This window comes from Trichoplusia ni, chromosome 6, assembly GCF_003590095.1.
Source record: "Trichoplusia ni isolate ovarian cell line Hi5 chromosome 6, tn1, whole genome shotgun sequence".
Lineage (NCBI taxonomy): Eukaryota > Metazoa > Arthropoda > Insecta > Lepidoptera > Noctuidae > Trichoplusia > Trichoplusia ni.
The window spans coordinates 3920641-3938985 of NC_039483.1; the positions used below are offsets into that span (position 1 = coordinate 3920641).

Here is an 18345-nt window from a genome sequence, read left to right on the forward strand (position 1 = left end):
GATTCGTGTGGTTAGTTTTAAAATTAACACAAATTATGCTATTGATCAGCTAATACGATAAGCATTGTGTAGGCCAAACGTCTATTTCAGTCATCGGCGATCTTTATGCTATCGCGATTCACGCTTCAGCGATGTATAATAGGCCTGTTGACAAAATTTGGAAATATGTTTAAAACTATAGTTTAGTATCTATTTTACCCCAAAAATATAATATTTTTATAAAAATATGCGTTTTACGTATTTATTTTGCGTTTATAAAAATTAATTTCAAATTGACATTTGAAAAGGCCAAGACTGTCATGGCCTCTTGAATGACGTCACACCTCGCGAAACATTGGAGTTTGTATATGTTAGTCAAGGAGATTTTTTAACAAATAATGCATTCCTCTTATTATAAATACTGTGTAGTGCCCCAGTGTAAAAGTACAACTATAAAAAGGGTATTTCAATGTATTTCAAGGTATTTCATACTTAACATTCGCTTACCTCAAAATCAGTTAATTACATTACACAGTTGGTAAATGCGACTCTCTGGCTGGTAATTATATAAAACTTTTTTGTTTTTCACATTATACTTACATAGAAGTTTTAACGTTGCGGAATTCCGATGAGCAAAAGTCGGCGTTGAATGCGAAAAAATGTCCAAGCATAATGGCGTCAATTTTGGGCAAATTACTGCTGTTTGCTTTGGTAAATCCTGATTCCATTATGTATGACACAAACTTTCTATCAATCAACTTAATTAACAACAATAAATTGCTAAGAAAACAAACGAAAAGCACATAAAATAAACTGATCACTTCGGACGAAAATGACAATTGATTGACACTCTATTGAAAGTGACAGCTACAACATTGTTTTGCGAGGCGTGACGTCACTCATCTCTGATTGGTGTTTGAAGTCACGTGGTTGAATGCCTAATTTTACTGATTTTATTTTCCAAAAATATTATTAATCGTATATTATTTTAATAAAAATAATATTTTTTCATTTACTGCATATCATGATTAATCATTAGGAAGTCTAAGCCACCCGATTTATTCTTAGTGGAAACAGGCCTATTACTATGACCGTATAAAATTCTCTCAAACACCCAAAAAGGTGGTATATCCATCAGCCAGAGTCGCAGAGAGCTTGGATAAACGATCCTGTGACCTTGGCTTAGGCTGTTCAGTTGGGTGTTTCTAGTAGGTGACAGTCCGACACGTGCCCTCGGCATCAGTTGAAGTATTTAGTGCTTTAAATAAGAAGTAAGGCAAATAAGAGGAAATAGAAATTTATTTTCGGAATATGTTCCAGTGAACGCGATATCTTCACACTATTCGACACACGCATCAGCTTTTTAGCTGCTAGTGTTTTTTTCTAAATAATAATAATAATGTGTTTTTTTTTTATTAAAAACGACTCCCGCACTAAGGAATTTAATCCTTGTGTCGCTGGGGGTTTCAGAAACATATAAATCACATGCAACAAAGACACCCAGACTCAGAATAAGAATTCGTAGATCACACAAAAGCTTGTTCTACGCTGGGTTTTGGCGCGGTGACCTTAACCCGCCGGCTATCAGTGCAGTCAAAAGTGTGGTTAGCTTTTTCCTGATGTGATATCTTCACACTATTCGATTCACGCATCAGCTATTTAGCTGCTAGTTTCCCAAATAATAACATTAATATGGCGTGTGTTTACCTTTTTCCTGATGATGACTTCGTGCGCGCTGAGCGAGTCGATGGCGTCCAGCATGCGGTCCTGTATGCGCTGGCAGGGCGCGCACACGATGAACTCGTGGCTCAACACCTCGCACAGCTGCAGCGAGCTCTCCAGCAGCTCCGACTGCGAGATCTCTTGCGAGGGGTCGCCCGACAGCAGGCTCTCCAGGGCTGTGGCTGTGGGGGGAAGTCATTGGTTGGATTTAGTCATAAAACCCCTTAAATAATGGAACAGAGCTCCATTGTCAAAGATGTATGCAATTAGTTTATAGTATTATGGACTCTACTCACTCGTTTCAGAGCCTTCTAGTAGCATATTGACGAACTACTCAGAAGAAGGCAAATCGACTCAAAATAAACTATTAGTATATGTGAGTATAAACTCTTAATAATTATTATATTCTTTGTTAGTGCATAAGCATCACTAATTTCATTATGTATATGTTTAAACTTAAAAAATGAAAGGCACCTTTCCAGGTATGTTATTATAATAACGTGACCAAAATTTAACCCATCTTCCGAAACACGGATGACTTGACATAACAAAGATGGTCGACCATCTAAGGACCAACCGCTTCAACATCTTTGTATATATTATATGTGATGTAGTATCGTGTTACCGAGTATGGCGGGCGCGGCATAGTGCGCTACGACGGCGTTGGCGTAGTACGAGAGCTCGAGGCTGGCCGCTACTGATGACACGCCGCACACCAGCCCGCCGGGCCCGCGTCGGACCACGCGGCCCAACATGCCCAGCTGTAATAGACAACACAGGTCACTTGTTGGCAATACTTCAACAACAACTTGGAATTTTTCCACGTTCTTATTTGTTTGTCGTTATGTTTGAATTTTTGCAACTCAATTTAGAGGCGCTTTCCGATAAGCTAGCAGGCTGAAACTGTCACTCCATTCAAATTATCAAAATCGATCCAGCCGTATTTAAAGTTGTAAATTGCATAGTCATCGAGTTTGTAGCTACCCTGAAAATTTCAGCCTGCCCATCGGGAAGTGCCTTAAAATTAAGTTACAAAAATCCAACCGGAACGACAAACAAACAAGAAAGTGAGTGTATAAAAACGTGGAAAAAACTGTCAAAAATTGATTGATTTGACATTTTAAAACGTCGTTCAGATTTTTTTAATCTTTTTTTTCTTTTTATTTGAGTACTAGCTGTTGCCCGCGACTTCGTCCGCGTGGTTAGAAGATATGAGTTAAGATTTATATCTGCCCTGTTTTTCCACATTTTCCATTGTATCTTCGCTCCTATTAGTCGCAGCGCGATGGTTTATAGCCTAAAACCTTCCTCGATGAATGGTTTATTTAACACAAAAAGAATTTTTCAATTTGAACCAGTATTTTCTGAGATTAGCGCGTTCAAACAAACAAACAACTCTTCAGCTTTATATATTAGTATAGATACTATAGATATGAGGGAGAATGTAGTGAGTACTGACGGCGTGGTTGACGGCGTGCGCGACGTCCCCGCTGTAGCCGAGGTCGCGGCCGTCGGCGGCCAGCGCGGCGTGGCGGGCGGCCACGCGCGCGCACAGCGCCGCCAGGCTGGCGCCGCGCCGCGCCTCCGTCAGCAGCACGTACGACACCACGTTCGTGCACATCAGGGCCGTGGCCTGCGCCGCGTCTGGACACAAACCTTACTATTCATATCTCATGGATCATACAAAAATAACCATCGAAGTGGTTTCTTAGGTTTACGCGAATGTTAGACATTGAAATAAAACTACTTTTAACGGTTTAATTTTAGAGTTTAGTTCCATTTTAGTCAAGAGCAGCGCTGGAAGACACTGAGCTCATACTGCGTAGTTCGGACCACAAATAATTAGTTAAAATATGAAGGTAGAACGAGCGACGTCTTCTGTCAAGACGAACGCCATCTCAGTCTACCCGTGAGCATGAAACCTGCAAAAGGTGTCGAAACGTCGCGTCGGGAACTAAAATCTAATATTTAACCGCATTAAAATCCGTAAAAGTAGTTTTAATCCATGTACACCGAAATTAAATACGCTACGTCAAAAAATCACGACATGTTTGACAGTTTGAATGCACAAAAGACGCTATAATTTACAAGAATACATTAAAAACCCATACCTAATAGCCAAAACTACATATTATATTAAAATTTATTGCAATATTGAAACCTTGAACAAAAAATATAAGTTAACATACCATAAACCAGATGCCTCCCGATCGCTTCGACCATCATCTTGTGGTCAGTGCTGACGTCAGCGCCATACAAACTGGAGTGACTGTGGTTGTATAAGATCTGTCTGTCCAAGTTGACGGCTAGGTTGTTGTTCGGCGGCGTGAGCGACGTCTCGATCGGCGCCTTGTAGTGCTGGTACTTTTGGAATGATGTTACTAGTTCCTGGATAAAGTAAGTGGAATTTTTGTTGATGAGATTTCAATTTGATTTTCTATAGCAGATTTAAAGTTTTTGAGTGCCTTATGTGAGGACAAAATGAAACCGAACTTCATAATCATTCGCTATATCGACGGGGGAGCATGCGTCGAACTCGACTCGCTCGCCCGCCACCGCGTCATCTCATAATTAAGGACTCCGGTTGTGCCCGAAACTAGTCGGGCAATCTCGATAAATACGCGTGAGTAAACCGTTGCATCATTTAATAGGAATTAAATATGCCGTTTTAGGCGCTGTTCGAGATATCATCGAGTTTATGAAAGAACATAGTTTGTCTTTCATTTCCCTCATACTGCACTTTCGCCAGTGGCGCCTACTGGTGAACAAAAGGATATTAGTTCTTATCGACTACGTAATCACACTTTCACCAATTACCTTCAAAGATATAGGTTGATTGAAATCCACTCTGATACTCCCATGGTTCGTGTTCAACGTTCTCCAGATTCCTCTCAAAGCTGACCAGAAGGTCTCCATCTGTTTGGGCATGCCGAGCTGTTCTCGGACGAAGTTTCCGTCGACTAGTTTGTCATAGTTCAGTGTCGCTGGTACTAGGAGGGCGTCGTCTATAGTACCGTCTAGGTAGGCGTCCATTATCACCGAGAGGATGCCAGCTGGAATGTAAAATGTGGTTTAAAATTCGGTTCAAGCCTAAAGCTTAGACCTCAATGGCTGTTCTGACATTGCATTGTGGAAACGAGGCAGGTTATTATACGTTGTAACTCGTTCCTTCGCTCTTTGTGTGCCGGGGACGGAACAAGTTTGTCTTTTAGTCAGTCAAAGTCTCAATTCTGCTCAACCCAAAGCGGGAGGAGAAATTTGTAGACTTCCGATCCGAAACAAAAGAATATATTGTAATTTTTATAGGTTTTTTTATTTGAGAAAGCTGATGTCCACATTTCCTATCTGACTACCCTGAGAAGGAATGTCAAAACAAAATCCCGGGTAGATTTCCCTTTTAAAGTCTAGACAACTTTCTACACCGTTATCAGATATCTCAAAATATACAAACATACCAATGTCTTCTATGTTGTTTATCCAAGCAAGCATAAATAAAACATTTCAATTAGAATATAATCTGTCATCATTATTATCGTAGAATACTTATTTGTTAAAGTTAAAGTTCATGGTACCTTTAGGCGTCTGTGGCTTGCCGGTTCTGGTGCGACCTCCCTCAATGAAGAATTCTAAATTATTACCAGCCGCCAAACTGTTCAGGATGTATGCTCTGGAAAAAAATTTAAGTGTTGGTTTTAGTCTAGTTTTAGTTTAACATAATGCAGACTTATTGAAGGGAAAAATATTTATTTTACGACGTAAAATACAGGCTTGGAAATCAAGATTTAAAACTTTACACACTTTAAACCGATAGTCATAAAGCTTATTTTCGAGTGATCTGCAAGTCCTAGCTTGTTGTTTTATTCATTCTTAAAGGTTTAAAATCTTGAATCTTAATTAAGTTTATTTTGTTACCTAAGTGCTGATTTGTACGTGTTATCACTGTGATATTCGGAGCCCTCGACCCTTCGTCTGATGTAAAACGCACCGCAGCCTCGGAGGAACCAACTGAAATAAAATACACATCGTAAATAAACATAATTAGAAAATACTAACATTTTAGTGATAACACAGGGTCGATTGAACACCATGGCAAAGTTGGTGTGTTTTTTTGGCTTATGACATAACTTTATTTTCTTCTATACATATACACCGTGATTTTTTTGTCGTCTTACAAAAGCAGCCCAGTTCATGTATCCAATGACTAGAACACGTTCATGATAAAAATTGGTACTTATGAGATTTGAATAAATTTAAAATGAAATTTTTGTTCAATATTATGATGCAATTCGTAGTTTTTTAGAAACACAGCTCTGCGAGCGCGGTCTGAGTAAATAATAATCGCGCCTAGGGTTTTTTTTACGTCGGATACATGAACTGGGCTCCTTTTGTAAGACGACTAAAAAATCACCGTGTATAAATATTAAAATGAATTGTTGTTCCTTAGTTTCACTAAAACTCGTTAAATGCTGAACCGATTTCGCTTATTTTAGTCTTAAAATATTCGTGGAAGGTTTATTCGTTGAAGGGTGATGATTATATGTAGCAATTTTTTTTCTGCTTTATATTATCCACTGTACAGCTAGTATAAGATATAGACAGTATAGACACCACACACACTTACCCAAAGAAAGGTATCCTCATATTATCGCCGGCAGCTACTAGCGGCGGCCTCAAGCCCGTCAGGTACAGCGTGAAGGTCATCAGGATGTAGTCGAAGTGGGACCTGTGCAGCGGCACGAAGACAAGAGGCAGGCCGGCGGCGTTGGCGCGGCGGAGACGCTCGATGCTGGCCACGCGCGTGCCGCAGCCGCCGCCCGCCACGCGCCTCACCGCCTTGTGGCATACCCATGCTACGAACCTGGGGAAAGCAGGTTTATTTAGTAACTTGCACAACATTTACCAGGATTCTATGGAAGAAATAAAATTTATTCGTTCGATGAGATAATAAATAGTTAGTAAAATAGTTCTGGACTACCCAGTCGGTACACCATAAGGAAACACAATATATTTGAAAGCGATGGTACACGAAATTCAAATGGATCGTGTTTCCTAGTCGTTCATTCGATTCTTTGCTACCGAAACTAATCTAACAAGCTTACTGTATAGAACATACATAGCGCTTATTAATATTACGGTTATGACCCCTATATGATTTTCGTGAGGCGTATTTATATATGTTTAATAACGCTAATCGGGATCGCCCTATAAGTTTAGGACTCAACCGGAGTCCTTAATCAGGAGCTGACGCGACAATAGAGTAGAATCACTTCGCTTGAGTAAACCGTTCCCAAATTATCCCCAATTATGTTATGCCTGGTTCCGAGAGAAACACAGACCCATAAGTACCATGTAAGACCTCAGCCAGTTCCACTTACTTGAGCACTCTAGAAGACATGGCCGAGCTGATGTCCTGTATAATTTTCATGGCCTTGGTCTCCACTCGTTTCCGTATGGTCGCGTACTCCGCTCCCGGGTCGCTCTCCTCCGCTTTTCTCAACGCTTCCTGTGTGGCTTCATCTATAGCGCGCTGGACGCTGTCGTCTTTCACTACCTAGGATGAAATAAATCGATGTTGTTATTATATTTCTATTGTAAAATTAAACAGTTTGTTAGGTTGTAGGCGCTAATCTCTGGACCTACCGATTTTGAAAATTCTTTTGACTAAAAGTAAGCTAGGGCATTTGTGTGCGTCGTAGGGTTTTATTTCTTTACACAAACCAAAAACTAAGCCCCACGAAGTGGCAAGGGTCTGCTATTTATGAAAAGATCGTGGTCACATAAAAAACGGCTTTCATCGAAGAAAATATACAAATTTCTAAAAAGAACTCACTCAAATCTATTAAATAACTAGGTTCACAATACAATATTGGCATAACCTAATAAGCTTTTTTGAGAGAACCTTTTTCGGAAAAGAATATTGCTTTATTGGAGAGAGTTGTTTTTGTCCTCTAAGCAAAAGAGCGTTACTTATAACTATGGTATCTTATGAACGTTCTGCAGAAGTTCTAATACAATACTTACGTTGGGGACAACATCTTTGTAGTCATAGTTTGTGAGGTTGCAGCACTGGGCCAAGTCGCAGAGGTATCGGGACACGACGCCGCCATTAGCAAAGTTCTGTCTTCCTATATCCAGGATATTGATCACAGCGCCCGTGTCTTTGGTCTTCGGGTCCTGCCATGACTCCTGTAACAAGGAGATAAATGATTTAGGGATAATGATACTGACGATAAATTACTGGAATCCGAGATGAATTAAACAATAAGGATTAATTATTTTAAAACTGAACAGACCCTTGAATCATTACTTTATGGTGAAGATGCTGAGTAAATTAGATAATTAATTAATTAATTAATTGAGATACGGCCTATTTGAAATAAAAACTTTTTGATTTTGATTTATTATTATGATGGTAAATACATACATATAACACCTTACTGTCTTTGGGTTTTAATGGTAAAACCATTGACCATCATCCACACGACATAGTATGACAAAAATAGAGGTAGAAACGAAAGAAGAAGCTTATAATATGTTTCTTAGCACTATTCTAAAACCGTTACCGGTATTGTAACACCACGTGTCAGACAGGGATTCCATTGGAATCTGAATAAAAATGAATCAAGTTAGCCTTAAAGGTTAAAATATTCATAAATAAAGTTAAAATGCTACACACAACACAGTTGAATACACAGAGTGTTAAAGACGATTCTCGTATGAAGTCTCGTTTAGACGATGTGAGAAATATATCGCGAGGTGCTATACATTGCGGAGCCGCGCAGTTTTGGTAACAGAAGTGATAAAACAATGCCGGCAATGTATAACAATTGGTACGTTATTTTCACGTCGCCGTCGTCTGAATGGACCTCATCTCGTAATATTAAAACACGTCATTTTGATATCGCATGATCGTGTTATTTGTTCTTATTGGTCGATGAAACATTTTTATAATATTTTCTGCAATTTCATTGTTTAATTCGATTATTTAACACGTTCATACAATGTGATGTGTGTTTTTTTGTTTTTTAATACATTATAATGATTATTAGACGTGTTTTTAATTTTAATCCTGTGGTCAGATAATGGGGGTAAAACAAATTAACTAAATGTTTACAAATTATTTTTATTTTGACTTAATCCAATCTTAAGCTATTATTTACACAACGAATTTATTATATATAACCTCTGTTACTAAGTAAACATTAAATAGGAAATGTTATCACTTTTGCATACACATAATATAGTAAAAATCGTAAACATATCCCTAATCTACTGATAAGATATCTATGATTTCGACTAAATCACACCACTATTGCTTAAGTGCAAAATTAGATATGATTAGATAAAACAAGTGCGAGTTGAACTCGCGTGAAGAGGGTTCCGTACGATGTTACCTATCATGTTTTTATGTTCAAAATATGTTCTCCCACACATTCCACCTGCAAATGTAAGTTGGTACGCACAATATTGAGTGATTTACCATGTTATTTTAATATCATGGACTTCTTATAGGTTTTCTTATAATCTATAAGGAGAAAACTAATTTCTGTATTTTTTTCAAAATTTTAGGTTCAGTAGTTTCGGAGATAGGGGGGGGGGGGAATGGTCAATTTTCGTCTATTTTCTTGATTAACTTGGAAACTATTTATTTTAAAATTAATCCCCCCCCCCAATAATGACCCCCCATACACAGATTTCATCTGCTCACGTCACACCTCTGTGTGGGTCACAGGAATTGATATGTGTACCAAATTTCAACTTAATCGGTCTAATAGATTCGGGGATAATTAACTGTAAGCGACGGACGGACAGACACACGAGTGATCCTATAAGGGTTCCGTTTTTGTATTCAGACGTACGGAACCCTAATAAGAAAAATGATACTTACATATTATATATTAATTTTAATTTAATAATCATAATAATATTATAAAAAGGTCGAGTCTTTATCGGTATATTTTACGGTCATCATTGGACTAGTCTTTTCCCAACTATGTTAGGGTCGGCTACCATTCTAACCGGTTTCAGCTAAGTACCAGTGTTTTACAAGGAGCGACTGCCTATCTGACCTCCTTAACCCAGGGCAACACGATACCCCTTGGTTAAACTGGTTGTAAGACTTTTCAGGCTTCTGACTACCTCTAACGACTGTTAAAGATGTAGGAATAACAGCCGGGACCATATGGTCACCCATCTACGGACCAACCGCGTCAAGCATAGCTTAACCTGTGATCGAATCACTTATGCGATTATAGCTAAGCCACGAGCACCTTTGTTATCAATGAGCACGAGCTTATTGATAACAAAGGTTCACGATACAATAATTAATTCGGTAAAATTGACCAAGGTTTCAGGCGGGATTAAAATAGTTTACCTATTGTTTACTTTTTGACTTTAAAAACCCTTTCAGTACAAATTTTGAATGGTAAAGATTTTTTATTGTTCCTTTCATTTGTTTGAAGATTACACTTGTAAAAGCACGTGTTTAAAACATAACATACAAAACCCATAATATACATATATAGTATGAGGAGCAATGATCGTGCAACAAAATATATAATCGTGTTCAAAAATAAACAATAACGTAAGTCCACGTGTTGCTCTGATAAGAACGTGTTATACAGGTAAGTATTGACGATAAATATGCAATTTAATATAAACTTTACTGTTTTAGTTTTTCTTTTATTTATTTATTGTTTTAAATTATGTTTTAAGTCAGAGCGCAGGCTTTGGTCGCTTCGTCAAGCTATGAAATAAATTGTAATATTTTTAGTTCGAAAATAGAAGCGATTTTTTTAAACATGTAAATTAAGTTTGGATTTATGATAACTCTTTTTCGAGTTTATTTTTATGTGTTCCAAATCATCAAGTCTGTAATAATATCTAGTAGTATTGAATTAAATATTCATGGAATTGGGTAGGTATGCAAATGATTAATTATTCATCAAACATCCGCAATAAATTTGCAACATTTTTGTAAATTAAGTGAAACAAAATTGGTTTAAAATAATGGTTTTTCTTTTTTTTTTATTTGTCGTCACTACAAACAATTTGAAACACTATTTGTATTACGATTAATATAAAAAAAACGGTTTCCAGTTATAATTACGCAATAATTTTATGCAAATATTATTTACGCAACGGATTTGCGAATTCTTTCGCTAATCACCTGACGATAGTGTCGCTGTATGTGGTGCGCACGCGCACGTGGCATCTATTATAGGAAGAGATTTACGTGTTTCTTACTGGCCTAGTCACTTGTATTTTCCGTTTCGAATAGATGTTTTTAATTACTGATACGACGACGGTTTTGAAGAGAGAAAACTTATTCAATGTATTATTTGTTGTTTTTGGGTCAAACATACACATAAGATAAAATACGTTGTACAGAACGGAACACTTATCAAGTGCCAACGCACGAAACGCTAAATGTCCCATTGTCAATTAGCACCAGCTTACAAATCGTCCTTGAAGAGATAAAGAGAGGTCGCAAAAGCGCGGAATTCGAAATCGATTACAGAGCGTCTTCATCGAGTATCGATAATTATTCGATTATAATGAATCGATTGTTTAATTGTGTGTTAGGGGAGAGGTCGACGCACTAAAGCGCGGGCGCCGCGCGCCGGTTGGCCGCCGCGGTGTCACGCCACTCGCGTCCGCCCGCTTTGTGTTTAAATTTGGAATATAAAGCGGCCATTTTAAAGAGGCAGCCGATCGGCGATGAATGGACGAACATTGTCAATATGGAAGTTGTTACTATAGCCTTGTTGTGGCTACTTATATCATATCACAATTCGAATTTGTAACAAGATAATGCATATAATAATACAGTCTCATACATTATTATATGAGGGCGACGAATCAGCCAATCAGCTGTTCTAAATTCAAATTTAATATTATTTAATATTAAAAGTAAATATTTAATATTAAAATTACACTCGTAACATAGTTTTAACGTTGATATTATGTAATTAACATATTATGTAAATTAGTAGAAGACAAGATAGGCGGGATTGTTTAGTTTGTATATCGTATGATCGTGAGATTAAACTAGATAATAAACTTACAATGTGTACAAGTAGCGAAAATTAAAATATACGCTTATGTAATTCAATCTAAAATAATCATGGCGCTTCTTAAAGAAAATTAATAAAATTCGATATTCTATAATTTACATTTGATGCGTACATACATATAATTGTTTGTAAAACACTTACATTATTTTCAACACAACATGACGGCACATAGTAACTGTATTAATTAAAGCCGTCGTTTCAAATTATTACGCAACATTATATAGCTATTACAACAAATTATGATAAAAATAAGCTTAGATATAAGGTTTTTAAAATAACGCTATAACAATTAATAATTTACAAAAATCATCAAGTCTCCACAACTACTCTAGGTACTTGTGCGTTATTGACACAAGTTTTTTTATTTTTTCCGACACCTTAAAAGAAAAACAAGCGAATTTCAAAATGGCGACCTTGAATAACGAGTACATTGAAACGTTTAGAGGAAAATTAACTGGGATAGTTGCCGATCTCGTCGTCAAGGTTTAAAATTGCTTGGCATATTAATTGCTTAGATTCGACCGTGACCTAACCTTGTCAGTATACTGTTATCAATAGATAATGATGAACTTATACCTGCGTAATATCTAATTGATGACGGTACATGAACATTTCCACTCCTCCACGTAGATATACCGTTTATTTAGATTTATGCTTTAATTAATGTGTTCGCGATAAGCTGTTATGACCGAAGAACTCTACTAAATAGGATATTTTCAACAATCTTCAGAAAATCAAAATAGTATTCTTATTGTCACTCTTATTGCTTTTTCAAGCCATGTCAAGATTGGCTTCCAGAATATCTCAAAATGTAATAGCAATAACTTTCTTAGACTCACGCACATTTTAAAATTCAAAAGTCCTTGGCAAAGGTAAAATTAAACTATGTAAACATATTTACCGCTATTACATTTGACTGTCAATGTAAGTCAGTAGGAATGAGGAATATTTACATAATGTTTACGTAATGAAGTAACATTGTTATTTTATTTTCAGTAGAATTTTATACAACTAACACCACAACTGGTCACCTCTTTTATATTCGGAAGAGAGATGCAGCTCTATCTCGTGTAGCGCTCTGTCATGCTTCCACTAATGATATAGGTCATTCGAACACTTTAAATGGTATCGAATCAACCCAAATCTAGTTCGCAAACGCAATTCAATCATCTACCTAGCCTCTGACCTTTTTGGGATCGGTTTTCAGTATAAACAAAACACTTAATTTGGCTAGACTGGATGTCACATTGGCAGTCACTTGAATACCAATATTTTAATTATGAAGTCTTATTATAAAGTGAGTTTCATTCGACCTTCAAGTAATTTAAAATACCTTTGATAGAAAAACAAGTATTATTGAGTAATTATTTGCGTATACCGAAAACAATAAGATTATCGAATACCTAAACGAATAACTTAATCCCTAAATGTTTATTTCGTAATCTAATTAATCCGTTGTAAATTAATTAACGTTGATAATTCACCCCTGCCTACTTATTGGTGCGTTTGTGCGTCATTATCGAAACGTGAGTCTATTTCACGTTTAGTTTATAAAGTGGGAAAGGAGCTCTGGGTTGAAGTCATGATCCGTGACACCGTTAAGGTTTAATTATTTCTATAATTAGCTATTACTTAGATAATTCTCTTATATAATATATGTTTACATGATTTGTTCCTTTGCTGCAAACTCTTGATGTAGGACTGTTGTCACTAAAAATGGAAGTTTTGCACGCAACTTAGTGCACTGTTTCGCATTCAAAACAATAACTTAATAGGTCATAGTACTGGCACAGGCAAACACAAGAAACCATCATATTAATATGCTGACTATCTTTGTTCCAGACAAAACTTCTTTCTCTAAAAGGTCTACACGCCATATTAGTTGCGTCCTAAAAGTCAGGTGCAAAGCATTTAAAAGTATTCGCAAAGAGTACGAATTAAAATATTCGCGATACCAAGTTAGGAAGTAGATTAAAATGTGGTTTTTACTTACGAAAACGGAAAGTCTGGCAACCAGTGGAACTAAGGGGTATCGTGTTGACCAGGTAACTGTGTTGAGGAGGTCAGATAGGCAGTCGCTCCTTTAAAAACACTGGTACTTAGCTGAATCCGGTTAGACTGGAAGCCGACCCGAACATAGTTGGGCTAGGACGATATTAATAATTTATTATGTAAAAATTTTATCAATATCGTCATATCGACGATTATTTTCACGCGCTCTGTTACGGAAGGAACTGTCCCCAGTATATGGAAGTTTGCGTATGTAACACCTGTATACAAGAATGGAATTAAGAGTGACATCAAAAACTACAGACCTATATCCAAACTGTGCCTCTTTGGTAAAATACTTGAACGCATCATTTACACGCAAGTTTACAGCACTTTTTCTGCAACATTTATTCCGCAACAGCACGGCTTTCTTAAAAACCGTTCGACTACTACCAACCTGCTGTCCTTTATCGACTTCACTACAGCAAGTATGGACGATGGAGGACAGGTGGATTGTGTTTTCACAGACTACAGTAAATGCTTTGACCGTATTGACCATAATATTCTTTTACAAAAAATTCTCTGCGCAGGTATTCATGGTAATTTATATCGTTGGATAACATCTTATATAAAAAATCGTTCCCAGGCTGTTGTGGTCAATGGCGTTGTGTCGAAGCGGTATTGTGTCCCCTCAGGAGTACCCCAAGGATCGCTTCTCGGTCCCTTGTTGTTTAACATCTTTATAAATGACATCCACACTTGCTTTCAGAATTCATTATTCCTGCTTTACGCAGACGACATGAAGATTTTTAAACGCATAGATAATGTCGGAGACTGTTACTATTTACAACAGGATCTAGTCAGAGACTAGAAAATTATTGTAAGATAAACAATTTGGAACTCAACGTGTCTAAATGTTACACAATCTCATTTACTCGCAAAGCCAACATCACGACCCACATATATTCTTTAAAGAATGACCAGCTGAAAAGAGTAGACTATATACGAGATTTAGGTGTTATACATGATTCCAAACTGACCTATGTGAAGCACATAGATCAGATAGTAAATAAAGCTAACAAGGCCATGGGGTTCTTAAAAAGGTCTTGTTCTCAGTTTAAAGATCCCAAAATAATTAAAATATTATATTGCTCCTTTGTTCGTAGCTCACTTGAGTACAGTTCGCAGGTTTGGAATCCAATGTATGACATCTATACCTCTAGACTGGAATCTGTTCAACGAAACTTTACGCGATACTTGCAGCACAAGTGCAAAACCTATGACCCTAATTATGAGTTGAGATGCAAAAGATACCATTTACTACCTCTTGAGGAGAGAAGAAAAATATCAGACATCTCTCTCCTCGTCAAATTAGCACAATCTTATATCGACGCCCCGCAACTTATCTCCAAGATTAACTTACGCGCTCCTACTAGATCTGCTAGAACACCCTTCCTGCTTCTTAGCGTACCCCGTTGCTACACGAACTACAGACAGAATTCGTTCTTTGTAAGATGCGCAAAGTCTTATAATAAGCTCATCAACTTTTATGAACTGGACTTATTCGTTACTAAGCCTGATGTATTTAATCGATTTCTAACAAAACATTGGTTCGACAACTGTTGTATCTTGCGCTAGTAATATCATAGTGTAAATGTTTATTGTTTTTTATGTACTAAAATACTAAATAAGTTTATAGTTTATATCCTTTTCTCTTTCAAGCATGCTCTTTATAGATACTTAAATGCGAAAACATGTAATTGGTTAATAGTTCCCTAATTTGTTGTTTTTGTAAGCTGTTAAAACTGTATGTTTTCCAAACCTAATAAAATAAAAATAAAATAAAATAAAATATTTAGGTAAGTAGCACCAGTACGCGAAAGGCTGATCGACGAAATTAGTTAATCAGCAGTCAATCCCCATGTCGAACTCTGATTGATTATATTTGTATCGTGTTTAGTAGACTTGGCAACAGATTAGACTAGATATCGGGGGTTTGCGAGATAGGAACAATATTCGTTGTAGGCGCATCGCCCTACGACACGGTAAACGGTCACGCATAAACAATAGCAATAAAATTACTTTAGAAAATAATGGTAGGCTCCCGGACAAAGAAGAAGGCAAGACAACCTGAATCACAGTATCAGATGTAGGTAATAAAACCCAATTTCGTGTAAACCGTACAGAAAATAAATATGAGATCATACGTGCACTCTCTCGTACGACATCACTGTAAAAATATCCGTAGAACCACAAAAACGAATCGGTAAAACCACAAAGCAATTTTGTATACAGTAACGCGCTCGTAATCTAGAGATACATAATAATATACTAATATTATAGAGCGCTAATCTCAGAAACTACTGATCGGATTAAAAAAGTTCAGCCCAATTATAGAGGATGGCTATACCATGTATTGTATCACGCTATGATTAATAGGAGCAAAGCAGTAATGAATACGTTCCAAAAACATGGAGAAGTTGCGTGCACTCTAAAGTTATCGGATTAGATTTATTACTTCTTAACTTATATCTCCATAACCACGGGACGAAGTCACAAAGTCAGAATATAACTTTTCAGGATGCTTACCACCACATTTTATAAAAAGTCTTTTGCAGGTGTGGAAGCGTGACGTCGCTCTACGTTTTGTAGTGCGCTGTCTCGCTTCGTCGACAACGGTCTTTCTTTAATCAGTATTTAAACCTTCATCATAGACTAAACAACTTGCGTTATGCAATCGGTATTGTATTGTAGTTTTTGTTACATAACATACGTGCCGTTTGATGACTAATTCGCACACGGCTCTGATATAATAATGTAACCCAATTCCATTACCAATGATAACATTCACGCTTATTTCATGAGGTGAACACCTTTTATAATGGTTGTGAAATTGTGAGCTACATTTATTTAGAGGGTAAATTGGTAGAGGTAAAAATGATGCTCTAATAAAATAAGAAAAAAAAATAAAAAGTACAAATATCGTATCCATTTGTTTTATTCAGAAAATCCCTACTAATATTATAAATGCGAAAGTAACTCTGTCTGTCTGTTACGCTTTCACGTCTAAACCACTGAACTGATTTTTAAAAACAAAGTGGTACAGAGATAGAGTTGACCTTGAGAATGAACATAGGATAGTTTTTATCCCGGACTTTTGAAAACTTCTCTCGGAAACGCGATATAACCGACCCCGACGCGGGCGATGCCGCGGGCGAAAAGCTAGTATTAGATAAAACAAACATGTCTCACAAAACTGTTTTACTGAAGGAATGAGCACAACAATCATTTTACACTAAAAATACAAGTGGGGATAATAACCTGATATTTTTTTATCATAATGCATTCTTGTTTTGGATGAAAGTACAAAAAAATACATAGAAATATGAAAATTCTAAGCAAATTTCAAAATGCAGTCAACTACACATGAGCACTACTTTCATATCAACACCATCGTAATTTCAAGTCAATAAGGTCGATTTTCGTTTTAATTGTTCGCACTGCGTGGACCACCGTACAAGGTGCGTGTTAAGAGTATGCGCCAAACAAAGGCATTGTGAGAAAACACATTGTTCCTGTATCACCTTTGTGTCTTTGTCGAACCATCCTTTGTGAATCATACGATATTTGGTTTTTGTTCGGCAACACAAGTCAATATTGTAAGTTCCATGTAAATATTGTCAATGTTTCTGCGTGTTAACGTTTGACGATTTTAGTTTTTTTTTGTATGGCGCGATGTTATTAGTTGTTTTTTTAACGTGGGATTATTCAGTCTCGCGTATTATGTTATTCCGACTTACTAGCATAGTTGTTCTATTCAAGGATATTTTTGATGTGTAAACGTCATGTGTATGTGAGAATGAATGAAACAAAAAATGAAAGTTGACTACTTGCTTAATATATCCTCATCAAGTCAGAACAGAATGAAATGAACAAATATAAATAAAGATTATCATGAATTCAATTCTGGAGTTGTATAGAAGGCAATAAAAATAAAGGTAATTCGATTAACCTTGTTTAAAATCAACAAGATGCTTAACGAAAATTAAATTGTTAGTAAATTTGTACGTTCTTGAAGCAATTACAAGTTATTACACATTTCGATTTCGTGAAACTAAGTACGTAACGTATTCAGATGAACAATGTGTTATGACCAAAAATAGGTTCTGTTTTGTAAATATATTTAATCGAGGCACTTTCCTGATTGGTTGTTCATGTTTTAAATGTCCTTAGTTTGGTGACTACTTATTACGTCATACGACCATGTTTCTGTTTATCTTGTGGTATGTATACTGAAATTATTTATAAGGATTTTAATTTAATTATTTAGATATATGGCTTATTAGGCATTTACATAGTATATTTCACGCAGATATCCACGGTAGAAATGTGTAATATTAAATTATTTACGGAACAACTTTTCAAATGTGTTAAAGATTTTAGCGATTCGTCCACTGTCAGATAAACTTATATTTTTTTTTTATACGCCTCCTCCTCAAGATATATCCCGCTAGGCGTACATGTATGAAGAAAAGTCAGTTTATAATATTAAAAAAAAATACTCTGTAGAAGACTGCAG

General features: G+C 36.6%; 1 protein-coding gene across 3 annotated transcripts in view; it reads right to left on the bottom strand.

The window, feature by feature from the left end:
- Nucleotides 1–18345, bottom strand: part of LOC113494729 (glycerol-3-phosphate acyltransferase 1, mitochondrial-like) — a 63690-nt gene that overhangs the window by 4084 nt on the left and 41261 nt on the right. For all 3 annotated transcript variants that reach the window (XM_026873170.1, XM_026873167.1, XM_026873166.1), the window contains 10 exons: nucleotides 7723–7887; nucleotides 7077–7252; nucleotides 6323–6559; nucleotides 5614–5706; nucleotides 5274–5368; nucleotides 4519–4754; nucleotides 3891–4089; nucleotides 3161–3345; nucleotides 2327–2462; nucleotides 1687–1883 (listed from right to left, as the gene is read on the bottom strand). In XM_026873170.1, the coding sequence (XP_026728971.1) occupies nucleotides 1687–1883; nucleotides 2327–2462; nucleotides 3161–3345; nucleotides 3891–4089; nucleotides 4519–4754; nucleotides 5274–5368; nucleotides 5614–5706; nucleotides 6323–6559; nucleotides 7077–7252; nucleotides 7723–7887 (1719 nt within the window). The remainder of the gene's footprint in view (nucleotides 1–1686; nucleotides 1884–2326; nucleotides 2463–3160; nucleotides 3346–3890; nucleotides 4090–4518; nucleotides 4755–5273; nucleotides 5369–5613; nucleotides 5707–6322; nucleotides 6560–7076; nucleotides 7253–7722; nucleotides 7888–18345) is intronic.